General features: G+C 48.1%; 1 protein-coding gene across 1 annotated transcript; it reads left to right on the forward strand.

Moving 5' to 3' along the window:
* Window positions 1-15,840: 15,840 nt before the first annotated feature.
* Window positions 15,841-17,005, forward strand: LOC119282446 (chitinase 1-like). Its single transcript, XM_037562677.1, has one exon. It carries the CDS (start codon window positions 15,907-15,909, stop codon window positions 16,774-16,776), a length of 870 nt encoding a protein of 289 aa, XP_037418574.1. The 5' UTR covers window positions 15,841-15,906; the 3' UTR covers window positions 16,777-17,005.
* The last annotated feature ends 1,919 nt before the right edge of the window (window positions 17,006-18,924 follow it).

Consider the following 18,924-nt stretch of genomic DNA (forward strand, 5'->3'; position numbering starts at 1 on the left):
ACTTTCTTTCTCTCTGCAACCGAATATGTTGCCTGCAGGACTCGCCCGGATCCTGCCGGAATGGACCTTCGGCGGCCAGACCTGTCCCCGCCCGACCTTGCTGCCCGGATCCGCTTTCTCCGCCCACCTCGAGCGCCGTTGGAGTCATGCGCCGCCCCAAGCCGCCGCTGCATCCCCTGATGTTTGTTCCTGCCCTTCAGAGTTCATGGACGAGAGCAGCGCATTTTTCCCCGTCGCGCCTGTTGACCGCTGGCCTCCAAGGCCCAGATCTAGCGCCAAGGCCGGCCCAACACCAAGACGCCAAGGCCCGGTTACCTAAAGCCCAACGTGAGGAAGCCCACCTCCTGTTTGCTCCTGTGCAGCCTAGTTCGGGCCAGTTTCGGCCCGACTCCTGTTTTTTTTTCCTGAGGAGTGATTTATCTATTTATCCAGTTAAAAACAGAATTGCAGAAAAACCCTCAAACGTCATGCATATCATATATCTCAAACTGTGCATCATATGGAAAAACCTTATATTTGAAATATGCTTAGAATTGCATCTAGTTTCATAATATGTCATTTTCATCCATGTTTAAAATGCTTAAAATGTTGTTTGGTTAAATTTGCTCCTATGCCATGTTAAAATGATTTAATTCATAACTAATTAACCATAGCTCCAAATCTAACAAACTTTATATGTAAATGGGGTAGAAAAATGCCTAGTTTAACATGGTGTACTCACTTTGCATGTTTAATAACTATAAAATATGGTTTAGGGCAGAACAGTACCAAACCTAATATATGCATATGAGGAGTTTCCGGACTTGTTGTTTTGTTGTTCCGGCCTCATTTTAACTTGCCTAGATTAGATAGTTTCATCATGTTTCACCTCTTGCCATGCTAACAACATTTAATATTGTTGGGGTACATAAACAAGATCAAACTAAATAAGTCTTGTGGGGTTTCGTCAATATGCAACGGAGTTGCATGTTGAGCTCCGCTTAATTTGTAGGATTGTTTGTGCATTTTGCCATGCCATGCTTCTTTAAACTGGACATGCATCATACTTGTTTGCGCATCGTGCCATGTTCATGTCGTGGTTGTTTACTATGTTGTTTGCTCCTTTTCCGGTGTTGCTTCTTCGGGTTGGTTCCGATAACGTCGTGTGTGTGAGGATCCGTTCGACTACGTCCGTTTGTCTTCTTCATGGACTCGTTCTTCTTCCTTGTGGGATCTCAGGCAAGATGATCATACCCTCGAAATCACTTCTATCTTTGCTCGCTAGTTGCTCGCTCTTTTGCTATGCCTATGCTGCGATACCTACCACTTGCTTATCATGCCTCCCATATTGTTGAACCAAACCTCTAACCCTCCTTGTCCTAGCAAACCGTTGATTGGCTATGTTACCGCTTGCTCAGCCCCTCTTATAGCGTTGTTAGTTGCAGGTGAAGATTGAAGTTTGTTCCTTGTTGGAACATGGAGATGTTGTTCCTTGTTGGAACATGTTTACTTGTTGGGATATCACAATATATCTTATTTATTTAATGCATCTATATACTTGGTAAAGGGTGGAAGGCTCGGCCTTATGCCTGGTGTTTTGTTCCACTCTTGCCGCCCTAGTTTCCGTCATATCGGTGTTATGTTCCCGGATTTTGCGTTCCTTACGCGGTTGGGTTATAATGGGAACCCCTTGACAGTTCGCCTTGAATAAAACTCCTCCAGCATGGCCCAACATTGGTTTTACCATTCGCCACCTAGCCTTTTCTTTCCCTTGGGTTTTGCAGACTCAAGGGTCATCTTTATTTAAACCCCCGGGCCAGTGCTCCTCTGAGTGTTGGTCCAAACTGAGCAATGTCCGGAGCTACCAGGGGCAACTCTGGGCTGGCCCACCCGACGTCTGGCTCATCCGGTGTGCCCTGAGAACGAGATATGTGCAGCTCCTATCGGGATTTGTTGGCACATCTGGGTGGCTTTGCTGGTCTTGTTTTACCATTGTCGAAATGTCTTGTAACCAGGATTCCGAATCTGATCGGGTCTTCCCGCTAGAAGGAATATCCTTCGTTGACCGTGAGAGCTTGTGATGTGCTAAGTTGGGACCACCTGCAGGGATTTGGACTTTCGAAAGCCGTGCCTGCGGTTATGGGCAGATGGGAATTTGTTAATGTCCGGTTGTAGAAAACCTAAAGTTGACCTTAATTAAAATGCATCAACCGCGTGTGTAACCGTGATGGTCTCTTTCCAGCGGAGTCCAGGAAGTGAACACGCTGTTGGAGTTATACTTGACGTAGGTTGTTCTAGGATCACTTCTTGATCATAGATTTCTCGAACGTGCTTTGCCTTCTCTTCTCGCTCTCATTTGCGTATGTTAGCCTCCATATATGCTAGTCCCTTGCTGCAACTCCACATATTTACCTTGCCTTACCTATAAGCTTAAATAGTCTTGATTGCGAGGGTGCGAGATTGCTGAGTCCCCGTGGCTCACCGATACTTCCAAAACCAGCTTGCAGGTGCCGATGAGTCCGTGCAGATGACGCAACCAAGCTCAAGGAGGAGCTCGATGAAGATCTTGTCCTTTGTGTTGTTTCGTTCTAGTTGATCAGTAGTGGAGCCCAGTTGGGGTCGATCGGGGATCTGTGTAGCATTTGAGGTAGTCTTCTTTTATTTTGGTTCCATAGTCGGACCTTGATTGTATGTGGTTGATGTAATGCTTTATTCATGTAATTGTGTGAAGTGGCGATTGTAAGCCAACTAAGTATCTCTTTCCCTTATGTATTACATGGGTTGTGTGAAGATTACCTCACTTGCGACATTGCTTTCAATGCGGTTATACCTCTAAGTCATGCTTCGACACGTGGGAGATATAGCCGCATTGAGGGCGTTACACACAGTGTGATGCCTGAGCGCTACAAATCCTGAATGCAAGGCTGCCAAGGTAGGTAGGCCAGCAAACACGAGCCCTGCTGACACGACATTGGCCTTCTTGCATGTCTTTGTGGCCGATCCAGAGAAAACCTCGAACAATCTGATTGACCTTGACAGTGATAGTTCATGTCAACGCTTCATTGAGCTTACAGAAGCCCCACCCATTCAGAGTATAGAGCTTGCCAAAGACATCATAGATGTCGTGCTTGATGATCTCCCAAGCGCTCGAAGAAACTCGGAGGTAAAACCATCTGGTTTGGGTGCCTTGCCCACATACAAACTCCTGATGGCTCGCCAGATCTCGTCCTCAAAAAATGGCTCCTCGAGTCCAGACAACTCGAAAGGTCCAGTGTGCACCGAAGCAAGGTCGATGGAGCAAGAGCGCTCCTTTGTGGTGCCAGGGATGGCGGTGAAGTGGTTAAAAGCCACCTCGTCCATGCCTTCCTGGTCGGACACCGAGCCTTACCCAACCTTAAGCTCGAGGACACGGTTCTTCTACTTACAGGGCACATGAATGTGGAAAAAGTGTGGCTCGACATCATCGTATTGCAAGCATGTGAAGCACATACGCCGCCTCGTGACTGCTCGAGTGAGGCAAGCCCCATATAGGCGCCTTTAAGCTTGCGCTGAAGCCAGGCCTTGGCCTTGAAATAGGCTTCAAGTCTTGTGCCTGATCAAATCGCGTGATGAGTTCATGGGCGACAAGCAGTTTTTGTGAGATGTTGCCAACAACACGAGCACTCCAGCTTTGGAGTTTGTGCGTGGCAATCCGCTGGAAAGGGTCTGGGTCACGGTAAGCAGAGTTCAATGCGTCTAGGTATACATCCATACGAGGCCAAAAACGTTTGAGGTGGAAATGCTTGGCTCCGGGGGAGCGAGCTGTGCAATCAACTATGAGAGGGCAGTGATCTGAGGTGGCGGATGAAAGACAGCGGAGCAGGCAGTGCGGTTGCAAGGTAGACCATCTAGAGGAGAAAAATATGAAGCCAATGCGCGAGCGGGTGGGTGAGTCGTTTTCGCTTGACCAAGTATACCAACACCCATGGAGATAAACGTCTTGCGGCTTCTCATCAACAAGGAAGCGGCGGAATCTGGAGTTATTTTGCTAAAGCCCTAAAGCACCACTTTGTTTTCAGTTGCATGATTGGGTTTCCTGGGTTGAAAACTGTTGGAAGTATGCCCTAGAGGCAATAGCAAATTGGTTATTATCATGTTTCCTTGTTCATGGAAAACACTTATTATTCATGCCAGAATTGTATTGACCGGAAACTTAGATACATGTGTGAATACATAAACAACATTGTGTCCCTAGTAGGCCTCTAAAGGACTAACTCATTGATCGAATATGGTTAAGGTTTCCTAACCATAGACACGAGTTGTCATTTGATAATGGGATCACATCATTAGGAGAATGATGTGATGGACATCCCAACCTTAAGCCTAACATCAGATCGTGTCACTTAGTTATTTGCTACAACTTTCTTCATGTCAAGTATCAGTTCCTCAGACCATGAGATCATGCCACTTCCGGATACTAGAGGAATAACTTGTCTGCTATCAAACGTCACTTCATAACTGGGTGATCATAAAGGTGCTCTACAGGTATCTCCGAATGTGTCTATTGGGTTGCATAGATTGAGACTGGGATTTGTAGCTCCGTGTGATGGATAGATATCTTTGGGCCTTCTCAGTAATGCAACATCACAAGAAGCTTAATGTGACTAATGAGTTTAGTCACAGGATCTTGTTTACGAATCGAGTAAAGAGACTTACCGATAACAAGATTGAACTAGGTATGGAGATACCGGCGATAGAATCTCGAGCAAGTAACATATCGTTGGACAGAGAATTGCATACGGGGTTGTCTGAATCCTCGACATCATGGTTCAACCGATAAAGATCTTCATGGAATATGTAGGAATCAATATGGGCATCCAGGTCCCGTTATTGGTTATTGACCGAAGAGGTGTCTCGGTCATGTCTACATGAACCCAAACACGTAGGGTCGCACGCTTAACGTTCGGTAGTGCTAGGGTAATGTTGAGATATTAATAGTGGAAAGTCCGAAAGTAGTTCGGAGTCTCGGATGGGATCCAGGACATCACGAGGAGCTCCTTAATGGTCCGGAGGTAAATATTTATATAAGAGAAGTCATATTTGTTAGGGAACGTTGCAGAAAATTAAAATTTTTCCTACGGTTTCACCAAGATCCATCTATGAGTTCATCTAAGCAACGAGTCAAGGGAGAGAGTTTGCATCTACATACCACTTGTAGATCGCGTGCGGAAGCTTGCAAGGTGATGATGTAGTCGTACTCGACGTGATTCGAATCACCGATGACCAAGTGCTGAACGGGCAGCACCTCCGCGTTCAACACACCTACGGGACGGGAGACGTCTCCTCCTTCTTGATCCAGCAAGGGGGAAGGAGAGGTTGAGGAAGACAGCTCCACCGGCAGCACGACGGCGTGGTGATGGTGGAGAGGCAGTACTCCGACAGGGCTTCGCCAAGCACACAACGGAGGAGGAGAGGTGTTGGGGAGGGGAGGGCTGCGCCTTGGAGGGTGGTACGGCTGCCCTCCCCTCACCCCTCTATTTATAGGGGGAAGGGAGAAGGGGGCCGGCCCCCTAGAACCCATCTAGGGGGGGTGCGGCGGCCTAGGGGAGAGGGGAGAGGGTGGCTTGCCCCCCAAGCCAAGGGGGGCGCCCCCTCTAGGGTTCCCCCTCAACCCTAGGCGCATGGGCCCAAGGGAGGGGGGTGCGGCCAGCCCACCAGGGGCTGGCTCCCTGCCCCACGCAGCCCATGTGGCCCCCCGGGAGGGGTGGCCCCTCCCGGTGGACCCCCGGAACCCTTCCGGTGGCCCCGGTACAATACCGGTATGACCCCGAAACTTCCCGGTGTCCGTTTGACAACTTCCCATATATAAATCTTTACCTCCGGACCCTTCCGGATCTCCTCGTGACGTCCAGGATCCCATCCGGGACTCCGAACAACATTCGGTAGTCACATACTAGTCTTCCTAATAACCCTAGCGTCACCGAATCTTAAGTGTGTAGACCCTACGGGTTCGGGAGACATGCAGACATGACCGAGACGCTCTCAGTCAATAACCAACAGCGGGATCTGGATACCCATGATGGCTCCCACATGCTCCTCGATGTTGTCATCGGATGAACCACGATGTCGAGGATTCGATCAAACCCTGTATGCAATTCCCTTTGTCAATCGGTACGTTACTTGCCCGAGACTCGATCGTCGGTATCCCAATACCTTGTTCAGTCTCGTTACCGGCAAGTCACTTTACTCGTACCGTAATGCATGATCCCGTGTCCAACACCTTGGTCACATTGAGCTCATTATGATGATGCATTACCGAGTGGGCCCAGAGATACCTCTCCGTCATACGGAGTGACAAATCCTAGTCTCGATCCGTGTCAACCCAACAGCTACTTTCGGAGATACCTGTAATGCACCTTTATAGTCACCCAGTTACGTTGTGACGTTTGATACACCCAAGGCACTCTTACGGTATCCGGGAGTTACACGATCTCATGGTCGAAGGAAGAGATACTTGACACTGGCAAAGCTCTAGCAAAACGAACTACACGATCTTTTATGCTATGCTTAGGATTGGGTCTTGTCCATCACATCATTCTCCTAATGATGTGATCCCGTTATCAACGACATCCAATGTCCATAGTCAGGAAACCATGACTATCTATTGATCACAACGAGCTAGTCAACTAGAGGCTCACCAGGGACATATTGTGGTCTAAGTATTCACACGTGTATTACGATTTCCGGATAATACAGTTATAGCATGAATAAAAGACATTTATCATGAACATTGAAATATAATGATACTTTTATTATTGCCTCTAGGGCATATTTCCAACAGTCTCCCACTTGCACTAGAGTCACCAATCTAGTTACATTGTGATGAATCGAACACCCATAGAGTTCTGGTGTTGATCATGTTTTGCACGCGAGAGAGGTTTAGTCAGCGGATCTGCGACATTCAGATCCGTTTGCACTTTGCAAATCTCTATGTCTCCATCTTGAACATTTTCACGGATGGAGTTGAAATGACGCTTGATGTGCCTGGTCTTCTTGTGAAACCTGGGCTCCTTGGCGAGGGCAATAGCTCCAGTGTTGTCACAGAAGAGTTTGATCGGCCCCGACGCATTGGGTATGACTCCTAGGTCGGTGATGAACTCCTTCACCCAAATCGCTTCATGCGCTGCCTCCGAGGCTGCCATGTACTCCGCTTCACACGTAGATCCCGCCACGACGCTCTGCTTGCAGCTGCACCAGCTTACTGCTCCACCATTCAACATATACACGTATCCGGTTTGTGACTTAGAGTCATCCAGATCTGAGTCGAAGCTAGCGTCGACGTAACCCTTTACGACGAGCTCTTCGTCTCTTCCATAAACGAGAAACATGTCCTTCGTCCTTTTCAGGTACTTCAGGATATTCTTGACCGCTGTCCGGTGTTCCTTGCCGGGATTACTTTGGTATCTTGCTACCAAACTTACGGCAAGGTTTACATCGGGTCTGGTACACAGCATGGCATACATAATAGATCCTATGGCTGAAGCATAGGGGATGACACTCATCTCTTCTTTATCTTTTGCCGTGGTCGGTGACTGAGCCGAGCTCAATCTCACACCTTGTAACATAGGCAAGAACCCCTTCTTGGACTGATCCATTTTGAACCTCTTCAAAATCTTATCAAGGTATGTGCTTTGTGAAAGACCTATGAGGCGTCTCGATCTATCTCTATAGATCTTGATGCCTAATATATAAGCAGCTTCTCCAAGGTCCTTCATTGAAAAACACTTATTCAAGTAGGCCTTAATGCTGTCCAGAAATTCTATATTATTTCCCATCAAGAGTATGTCATCTACATATAATATGAGAAATGCTACAGAGCTCCCACTCACTTTCTTGTAAACGCAGGCTTCTCCATAAGTCTGCATAAACCCAAACGCTTTGATCATTTCATCAAAGCGAATGTTCCAACTCCGAGATGCTTGCACCAGTCCATAAATGGATCGCTGGAGCTTGCATACTTTGTTAGCGTTCCGAGGATCGACAAAACCTTCCGGCTGCATCATATACAGTTCTTCCTTAAGATGCCCGTTAAGGAATGCCGTTTTGACGTCCATTTGCCATATCTCATAATCATAGTATGCGGCAATTGCTAACATGATTCGGACGGACTTCAGCTTCGCTACGGGAGAGAAAGTCTCGTCGTAGTCAATCCCTTGAACTTGTCGATAACCCTTAGCGACAAGTCGAGCCTTATAGATTGTAACATTACCATCCGCGTCCGTCTTCTTCTTAAAGATCCATTTGTTTTCTATCGCTCGCCGATCATCGGGCAAGTCTGTCAAAGTCCATACTTTGTTTTCATACATGGATTCTATCTCGGACTTCATGGCTTCAAGCCATTTGTTGGAATCCGGGCCCGCCATCGCTTCTTCATAGTTTGAAGGTTCATTGTTGTCTAACAACATGATTTCCAGGACAGGGTTGCCGTACCACTCTGGTGCGGAACGTGTCCTTGTGGACCTACGAAGTTCAGCAGTAACTTGATCCGAAGTACCTTGATCATCATCATTGTTTTCCTCTTCAGTTGGTGTGGGCATCACAGGAACGGTTTCCTGCGCTGCGCCACTTTCCCGCTCAAGAGGTAGTACTTCATCGAGTTCTACTTTCCTCCCACTTACTTCTTTCGAGAGAAACTCTTTTTCCAGAAAGCATCCGTTCTTGGCAACAAAGATCTTGCCTTCGGATCTTAAGTAGAAGGTATACCCGACAGTTTCCTTAGGGTATCCTATGAATACGCATTTTTCCGACTTGGGTTCGAGCTTTTCAGGTTGAAGTTTCTTGACATAAGCATCGCATCCCCAAACTTTTAGAAACGACAACTTAGGTTTCTTTCCAAACCATAATTCATACGGTGTCGTCTCAACGGATTTAGACGGTGCCCTATTTAAAGTGAATGTAGCTGTCTCTAGAGCGTATCCCCAAAATGATAGCGGTAAATCGGTAAGAGACATCATAGACCGCACCATATCCAATAGGGTGCGATTACGACGTTCGGACACACCGTTTCGCTGAGGTGTTCCAGGCGGCGTGAGCTGTGAAACGATTCCACATTTCCTTAAGTGTGTACCAAATTCGTGACTTAAGTATTCTCCTCCACGATCTGATCGTAAGAATTTTATCTTTCGGTCACGTTGATTCTCTACCTCATTCTGAAATTCCTTGAACTTTTCAAAGGTCTCAGACTTGTGTTTCATTAAGTAGACATACCCATATCTACTCAAGTCATCTGTGAGAGTGAGAACATAACAAGATCCTCCGCGAGCCTCAACGCTCATTGGACCGCACACATCGGTATGTATGATTTCCAACAAGTTGGTTGCTCGCTCCATTGTTCCGGAGAACGGAGTCTTGGTCATTTTTCCCAAAAGGCATGGTTCGCACGTGTCAAACGATTCATAATCAAGAGACTCTAAAAGTCCATCGGCATGGAGCTTCTTCATGCGCTTGACACCAATGTGACCAAGGCGGCAGTGCCACAAGTATGTGGGACTATCGTTATCAACTTTAAATCTTTTGGCATCTACACTATGAACATGTGTAATATCACGCTCGAGATTCATTAAGAATAAACCATTGACCATCGGAGCATGACCATAAAACATATCTCTCATATAAATCGAACAACCATTATTCTCAGACTTAAATGAGTAGCCATCTCGTATTAAACGAGATCCAGATACAATGTTCATGCTCAAACTTGGCACTAAATAACAATTATTAAGGTTCAAAACTAATCCCGTAGGTAAATGTAGAGGCAGCGTGCCGACGGCGATCACATCGACTCTGGAACCATTCCCGACGCGCATCGTCACCTCGTCCTTCGCCAGTCTCCGTTTATTCCGCAGCTCCTGCTGTGAGTTACAAATATGAGAAACGGTACCGGTATCAAATACCCAGGAGTTACTACGAGTACTGGTAAGGTACACATCAATCACATGTATATCAAATATACCTTTGGTGTTGCCGGCCTTCTTATCCGCTAAGTTTTTGGGGCAGTTCCGCTTCCAGTGACCCTTCCCCTTGCAATAAAAGCACTCAGTCTCAGGCTTGGGTCCATTCTTTGACTTCTTCCCGGTAACTGGCTTACCAGGCGCGGCAACATCTTTGCCGTCCTTCTTGAAGTTCTTCTTACCCTTGCCCTTCTTGAACTTAGTGGTCTTATTGACCATCAACACTTGATGTTCTTTCTTGATTTCAGCCTCTGCTGACTTCAGCATCGAGAACACTTCAGGAATGGTCTTTTCCATCCCCTGCATGTTGTAGTTCATCACAAAGCTCTTGTAGCTTGGTGGGAGCGACTGGAGGATTCTGTCAATGACCGCCTCATCTGGGAGGTTAATGTTCAGCTGGGTCATACGGTTGTGCAACCCAGACATCTTCAGAATGTGCTCACTGACAGAACTGTTTTCCTCCATCTTACAACTGTAGAACTTGTCGGAGACATCATATCTCTCGACCCGGGCATGAGCTTGAAAAACTAGTTTCAGCTCTTCGAACATCTCATATGCTCCGTGGTGCTCAAAACGCTTTTGGAGCCCCGGTTCTAAGCTGTAAAGCATGCCGCACTGAACGAGGGAGTAATCATCAGCGTGAGTTTGCCAAGCATTCATAATGTCTTGGTTCTCTGGGACGGGAGCGTCACCTAGTGGTCCTTCTAGGACATATTGTTTCCTGGCAGCTATGAGGATGATCCTCAGGTTCCGGACCCAGTCCGTATAGTTGCTGCCATCATCTTTCAGCTTGGTTTTCTCTAGGAACGCGTTGAAGTTCATGTTGACATTAGCGTTGGCCATTGATCTACAAGACATATTTGCAAAGGTTTTTAGACTAAGTTCATGATAATAAAGTTCTAATCAAATTATGAACTCCCACTTAGATTAGACATCCCTCTAGTCATCTAAGTGTTACACGATCCGAGTCGACTAGCCCGTGTCCGATCATCACGTGAGACGGACTAGTCATCGTCGGTGAACATTCTCATGTTGATCGTATCTTCCATACGATTCGTGTTCGACCTTTCGGTCTCCGTGTTCCGAGGCCATGTCTGCACATGCTAGGCTCGTCAAGTTAACCCTAAGTGTTTTCGCTGTGTAAAACTATCTTACACCCGTTGTATGTGAACGTAAGAATCCATCACACCCGATCATCACGTGGTGCTTAGAAGCGACGAACTGTAGCAACGGTGCACAGTTAGGGGAGAACACTTCTTGAAATTTTGTAAGGGATCATCTTATTTACTACCGTCGTCCTAAGTAAACAAGATGCATAATCATAATAAACATCACATGCAATTATATAGTTGTGACATGATATGGCCAATATCATATAGCTCCATTGATCTCCATCTTCGGGGCTCCATGATCATCTTGTCACCGGCATGACACCATGATCTCCATCATCATGATCTCCATCATCGTGTCTTCATGAAGTTGTCACGCCAACGACTACTTCTACTTCTATGACTAACGCGTTTAGCAATAAAGTAAAGTAGTTTACATGGCGTTCTTCAATGACACGCAGGTCATACAAAAAATAAAGACAACTCCTATGGCTCCTGCCAGTTGTCATACTCATCGACATGCAAGTCGTGAATCCTATTACAAAGAACATGATCTCATACATCACAATTCATCATTCATCACAACTTCTGGCCATATCACATCACATGATCAATCGCTGCAAAAACAAGTTAGACGTCCTCTAATTGTTGTTGCATCTTTTACGTGGCTGCAATTGGGTTCTAGCAAGAATGTTTTCTTACCTACGAATCACCACAACGTGATTTTGTCAACTTCTATTTACCCTTCATAAGGGCCCTGTTCATCGATTCCGCTCCAACTAAAGTGGGAGAGACAGACACCCGCCAGCCACCTTATGCAACTAGTGCATGTCAGTCGGTGGAACCGGTCTCACGTAAGCGTACGTGTAAGGTTGGTCCGGGCCGCTTCATCCCACAATACCGTTGAGCAAGAAAAGACTAGTAGAGGCAAGTAAGATGACAAAATCCACGCCCACAACAAAATTGTGTTCTACTCGTGCAAAGAGAACTACGCATAGACCTAGCTCATGATGCCACTGTTGGGGAACGTTGCAGAAAAATTAAATTTTTTCTACGGTTTCACCAAGATCCATCTATGAGTTCATCTAAGCAACGAGTCAAGGGAGAGAGTTTGCATCTACATACCACTTGTAGATCGCGTGCGGAAGCTTGCAAGGTGATGATGTAGTCGTACTCGACGTGATTCGAATCACCGATGACCAAGTGCTGAACGGACAGCACCTCCGCGTTCAACACACGTACGGGACGGGAGACGTCTCCTCCTTCTTGATCCAGCAAGGGGGAAGGAGAGGTTGAGGAAGACAGCTCCACCGGCAGCACGACGGCGTGGTGATGGTGGAGAGGCAGTACTCCGACAGGGCTTCGCCAAGCACACAACGGAGGAGGAGAGGTGTTGGGGAGGGGAGGGCTGCGCCTTGGAGGGTGGTCCGGCTGCCCTCCCCTCACCCCTCTATTTATAGGGGGAAGGGAGAAGGGGGCCGGCCCCCTAGAACCCATCTAGGGGGGGTGCGGCGGCCTAGGGGAGAGGGGAGAGGGTGGCTTGCCCCCCAAGCCAAGGGGGCGCCCCCCTCTAGGGTTCCCCCCTCAACCCTAGGCGCATGGGCCCAAGGGAGGGGGTGCGGCCAGCCCACCAGGGGCTGGCTCCCTGCCCCACGCAGCCCATGTGGCCCCCCGGGAGGGGTGGCCCCTCCCGGTGGACCCCCGGAACCCTTCCGGTGGCCCCGGTACAATACCGGTATGACCCCGAAACTTCCCGGTGTCCGTTTGACAACTTCCCATATATAAATCTTTACCTCCGGACCCTTCCGGATCTCCTCGTGACGTCCAGGATCCCATCCGGGACTCCGAAAAACATTCGGTAGTCACATACTAGTCTTCCTAATAACCCTAGCGTCACCGAACCTTAAGTGTGTAGACCCTACGGGTTCGGGAGACATGCAGACATGACCGAGACGCTCTCAGTCAATAACCAACAGCGGGATCTGGATACCCATGATGGCTCCCACATGCTCCTCGATGTTGTCATCGGATGAACCACGATGTCGAGGATTCGATCAAACCCTGTATGCAATTCCCTTTGTCAATCGGTACGTTACTTGCCCGAGACTCGATCGTCGGTATCCCAATACCTTGTTCAGTCTCGTTACCGGCAAGTCACTTTACTCGTACCGTAATGCATGATCCCGTGTCCAACACCTTGGTCACATTGAGCTCATAATGATGATGCATTACCGAGTGGGCCCAGAGATACCTCTCCGTCATACGGAGTGACAAATCCCAGTCTCGATCCGTGTCAACCCAACAGCTACTTTCGGAGATACCTGTAATGCACCTTTATAGTCACCCAGTTACGTTGTGACGTTTGATACACCCAAGGCACTCTTACGATATCCGGGAGTTACACGATCTCATGGTCGAAGGAAGAGATACTTGACACTGGCAAAGCTCTAGCAAAACGAACTACACGATCTTTTATGCTATGCTTAGGATTGGGTCTTGTCCATCACATCATTCTCCTAATGATGTGATCCCGTTATCAACGACATCCAATGTCCATAGTCAGGAAACCATGACTATCTGATGATCACAACGAGCTGGTCAACTAGAGGCTCACCAGGGACATATTGTGGTCTAAGTATTCACACGTGTATTACGATTTCTGGATAATACAGTTATATCATGAATAAAAGACATTTATCATGAACATTGAAATATAATAATACTTTTATTATTGCCTCTAGGGCATATTTCCAACAATATTTAGGGTTCCAAAAAAGTTCAAGAATTTTTGGTAGAGTACCAGGAAGGTTCTAGAAGGTTCCGGGTGTTCCACCGCGCGGCCCAATGACATGGGAAGGACCCACATGTACCGAGGGGTGAGTCTACATCCCACATGGGTTGGCCACACCATTTACCAAGGCACATGTCATTTAAATCTAGAGATAAGGTCTTATCTCTAAATTTAAAGGGTTGAATATAGAGATAAGGTGCTATCTCCAAGTTTAAAGAGATTTTTCCCATGTGGGAGGCCCTAGGAGGGTTTTGGACGCCCTACCCTGCCCTTAGCCTATATAGAGAGGGGGGGCGCTTGGGGGCAGCAACCCCTTCACCCTTGCCCATTGACTCTCCCAATTCCTCCCACGTTTCTTCGGTACGCGCTTGGCAAAGCCCTGCCGGAATTCCGCTGCCACCACCACCACCATACCGCCATGCTGGTTCCGATCTCATCTACCTCCTCCCCCTTGCTTGCTGGATCAAGAAGGAGAGGACGCCATCGAGCTGAACGTGTGCTAATCTCGAAGGTGTCATCCGTTCGACACTAGATCGTGATTGGATCACGAAGAGTGCGACTGCATCAACCGCGTTTTATACGCTTCTGCTTTCGGTCTACAAGGGTATGTAAACACACTCCCCTCTCGTTGCCTTGCATCTCCTAAATTAGATCTTGGGTGTTCGTAGATTTTTTTTATTTTCATGCTTCGTTCCCATCAAAAACAAGATCCCATTTTATTATCTTTTGACCAGATCATGAATGGCCAACCTAATAGTAATATTTTGTTACCATGTAATAATCTTATAACTAAATGTCTATAACAAGTCTATAACCTTATAAACAAGTGACTAACCGGACAACTGGTGACGGGAAAAATTCATCGAAACATATCAACGACATCAGATCTATAGTTTTTCAAAGAACTTGGCGCCACAATACCGGGGCGAAAATGGATCGTCACTTGAGTGTATGGTCTGAGAGATCAACGGTTTTGAAAATTCAAAGCCTAGATACTTTTCTTTGGAAAAAAGGCACAAGATTTGCCATTTTCATTAATTAAGAAGAAGTTAGACATAGTTCCACCAAGCGGAAAAGTACAAATCACTCTCGCGGCATTACATTACTCAGATACTTCGCACCCACACGAGCCCAAAGAGAGGCTTCGTCCTTAATCTTGGTAATGATGATGGTAGCAGTGGCGGCTATGTCGCGGAAGATCCTCGTGTTGTGCTCGTTCCAAATTTCCCACGCAACAAGCATCATCAAGGTGTTATGAGCCTTGCATGAGTCGCCCCTTTTGTGAGAAAACTCGTCCCACCAAACTTCCACCGAGAGCGCAAGTCTCCAGTCCATCGGGTCGATGTCATGAAGGCCAAGCCAATTCTTAATCTCCGTCCACACTCTCACTGTGAACCGACATTGGAAGAGAAGGTGAGCCGCCGTCTCTCGAACCTGTTTGCAAAGAGGGGAAAGGTTGCAGTTGGGCCATCCCGACGTTGCAACCTATCGGCGGTCCACACCCTATTCTCGATAATCAACCAAGCATTTTTTTTTTGTTTTGCATTTTTTGGGGGCCAAGCTTTGCACTACAAGGGTGCTCTACAAGATTTGCATGTGCGCTGGACTGTTCCCTGGTGGAATTCGCGTCACCAACAGTGTCTGCCCATGTGGAGACTCGCCATCATGGACAATTCAATCTCTCACTGTATGGTTGACGCTTCCAAGCTGACTAGTCATGGAGAGCTAGCTGCTTGCACGCCAGGACTTGTTAGCTGGCGCATGCGTGGAGCCTTCTTCCTTGCCCACATCGCTCATACGCCATTGAAAGCTGCCGCTATCCACCATATCTTGAGATTACGCTCATCCGAGTCGACCCGATTAGCTGCAACGTCGCATTCCCAGCTGCGAATTCGTCAACGTATACCCCACGTACCCCATCGGATTATCTTGTGCCCAACCACCAGCGGGCCGAGCTAATCAAGCCGCCACTGCGTATTTAGGGAGATCCTGACACCGAGGCCAGCTCCAGCCTCCTCCAGCTCGATTACCGCCGGCCATGACGAACGGGTACCTCTTCCGGGAGTACCTCGGCGCGCAGTCCACGGGCGTCCGGTTCTCCGACGTGCCTGTCAACCCCGGCGTCAGCTTCCACCACATCCTCGCCTTCGCCATCGACTACACGCCGGTGGCGCAGCAGCCCACGCCGGCGCCCACCAACGGCGTGTTCAGCGCGTTCTGGGACACGGCCAACCTCTCCCGCGCCGACGTGGCCGCCATCAAGGCCGCGCACCCGAACGTGAGCGTCATGGCCGGCCTCGGCGGCGACAGCGTGCTGGACATCGTCAAGGTCTCCTTCGCGCCGGCCTCCGTCGACTCGTGGGTGGCCAACGCCGTGGCCTCGCTCTCGCGCCTCATCAACGAGTACGGCCTCGACGGGGTGGACGTCGACTACGAGCGCTTCGCCGCCGGCGTCTCCGTCGACACCTTCGTGGAGTGCGTCGGCCGGCTGCTCACCCGGCTCAAGGCCGCCTTCCCCAACATCACCACCTCCATCGCGCCCTTCGAGGACGACACCGTGCAGAGGTACTACCGGGCGCTGTGGAGCAGGTACTCCGGCGTCATCGACTACGTCAACTTCCAGTTCTACGGCTACGGCGCCAACACCGACGTCCCGACCTACGTCATGTTCTACGATCGCCAGACGGGCTTCTACCCCGGCGCCAGGGTGCTCGCCAGCCTGCAGACCGGCAAGACCACGGAGGAGCTCGGCCTGCTCTCGCCGGACCAGGGCATCGCCGCCGCCAAGGAGCTGCTAAGGCAGAACAAGCTGCCGGGCTTCTTCATCTGGTCGGCCGACAGCTCCAAGCAGAGCACCTACAAGTTTACCTATGAGACCAGGGCGCAGGAGATCGTCGCCAACCATTGAATTGATCTCCAAACGGACGCGCGGTATACACTACAGTACTACTATCAATACTAAGAGTTACTATTAGGCTTGCCAAGAGCCGTACTAGAATAAGTGCACTTGCAAGTGCGCGCGTGCAATCATACTTGTTTGCAAAACTACTACTGTATGACAGTATGAGAGTGGTGTGATGACCGTAAGAATAAGGCGGATGGTTCAGGGATAAAGTGAAGCATCGTTGATCCATCGCCATCCTCCTCTCCCGTCCCCTCCATGTTCGATTGCCGACCATCCTGCCGCGCCCCAATCACCTCTTCGGAAGTTCGGATGGTTTTAACTTTCTTTGAAATTTTGATGAAATTCATCCAAAATATTTCAGCAATTTCAGTAGTACACATGAATTCAAATAATTTTTAGAATGTGTCTTATTTTTTTCTCTCAAAAAGCTAATTGATTTTTTTTCCGGAAAATTTTTCAATCTATTTATCTTCAATCATAGCAGTACAACGAACACCAGAAATAAAAATTACATCCAGATCCGTAGACCATCTAGTGACGACTACAAGCACCGAAGCGAGCCGAAGGCGCGCCGCCATCATCACCCCTCCATCGCCGAAACCGGGCACAACTTGTTGTAGTAGACAGCCGGAAAGTCGTCGTGCTAAGGCCCCATAGAACGAGTATCCCAGAACAGCAACCGCCGCCGATGAAAAATAACGTAGATCGGAAGGATCCAAACCGAAGACACACAAACATAGACGAAGAACGACGAGATCCAAGCAAATCCACCAAAGATAGATCTACCAGAGACACACCTCCACACGCCCACCAACCGTGCTAGACGCACCACCGGAACGGGGACTAGGCGGGAGACCTTTATTCCATCTTCAGGGAGCCGTCGCCGTCTCGCTTTCTGAATAGGACACAAACCCTAACAAGATTGAAAAAAAACGACTAAAAACAGAGCCCTCCCGCCAGCCCTTGTCAGGATCCACCGCGCCTCCATGGCCCTAGGGCCACCGGAGATGAGGCGGACCTGCGCCAGCGCCGGCGAGAGGCATGAACCCTAACTTTCTTTCTTGGAGGAGCTAATTGAATTCAATTGAATTTTTTGGTGCTTGGCCGAAACGCAAACCAAAATCACCGAAATTCAATCAACTTCGGTTTTTTTAGAGGAATCAACTTCGGTTGTTGATGAAATATATCTGAAACTGAAAGTGAAAGGGGACGGCTAAAACTCAGTCGACTGAGTTTTAAGAAAGTCTCAGTCGATGTACTTTGACCTTCGATCGTTTTCTGTTTGAGATTCAGGATCGCTGTTTCCGTGTGATGTATCGGCCTGTTTTAGTTGTGCTCTCGGCCGATTGCCTTGTTTCCTTTTTTTTTTTGCCTTTTCTTCTATTCTTTGTGTTGGACAGAGATGCCCCATGGGCTGGCCGTGAGGGGTGTATGGCTTTTCCTTTGTCTGTTATTTGGGCTTTCTTCTAGGCTGAATTTTCTATTAGTGCTCGTGTTGCGTGGGGACAGAAGTGATTAATAGGGCTGTTCGCTTTGGTTTGTTCCCATTTTTTTTCTTTCTTTTTTTCTCAATTGCTATTATTATTTAAAAAAATATTGTCACTTGTTTACACATACATTGCTCGCACACAATTACATGTACATTGAATCACATGCAATTACATGTTTTATTGTCCGTGTCCGTGTGCAACTTTTTTTCTTTCCAAAAATATTATTGCCGACACACCCGTCGAGCACATATAGTGTCATGCATATCGGCCACATATAGTTGTATGTATGTCATTGGCGTGTAACTTACCTTTTTTCTTCTCAAAAATATTTGTCACCGGCCAACTAGACTTTGTTTCTGGTTTGAGTTTTTTTAACTTTGTTTGTGGTTCGAGTAGGGATCGGTAGGGCCGGTTGCATGTCCGGCACTAGGAATGCAACTGCAAGTGCCGCACCAGACCGCAACTCCATGTCTTCAAGCCCGAGTGCACCTGGAAGTTTTTGTTCTGTCAGCGAGGGGGCGCCGGTAGAGGGGGTGGGCCAGTTGCAAGCCCGACAACATTCCCACAACTGCAAGTGCCGCACCTGACCACAACTGCATGTCCCCTAACATGGTTACAACTGGACCTTTGTTTTGTCGGAGGGGGCGACGAGAGAGGGGGC

Source organism: Triticum dicoccoides, chromosome 1A (assembly GCF_002162155.2).
Source record: "Triticum dicoccoides isolate Atlit2015 ecotype Zavitan chromosome 1A, WEW_v2.0, whole genome shotgun sequence".
NCBI classification, from domain to species: domain Eukaryota; kingdom Viridiplantae; phylum Streptophyta; class Magnoliopsida; order Poales; family Poaceae; genus Triticum; species Triticum dicoccoides.

What these genes read in the sequence shown, in the direction of transcription:
- LOC119282446 (XM_037562677.1), top strand. Translation starts at nt 15,907, where the DNA reads ATGACGAACGGGTACCTCTTCCGGGAGTACCTCGGCGCGCAGTCCACG.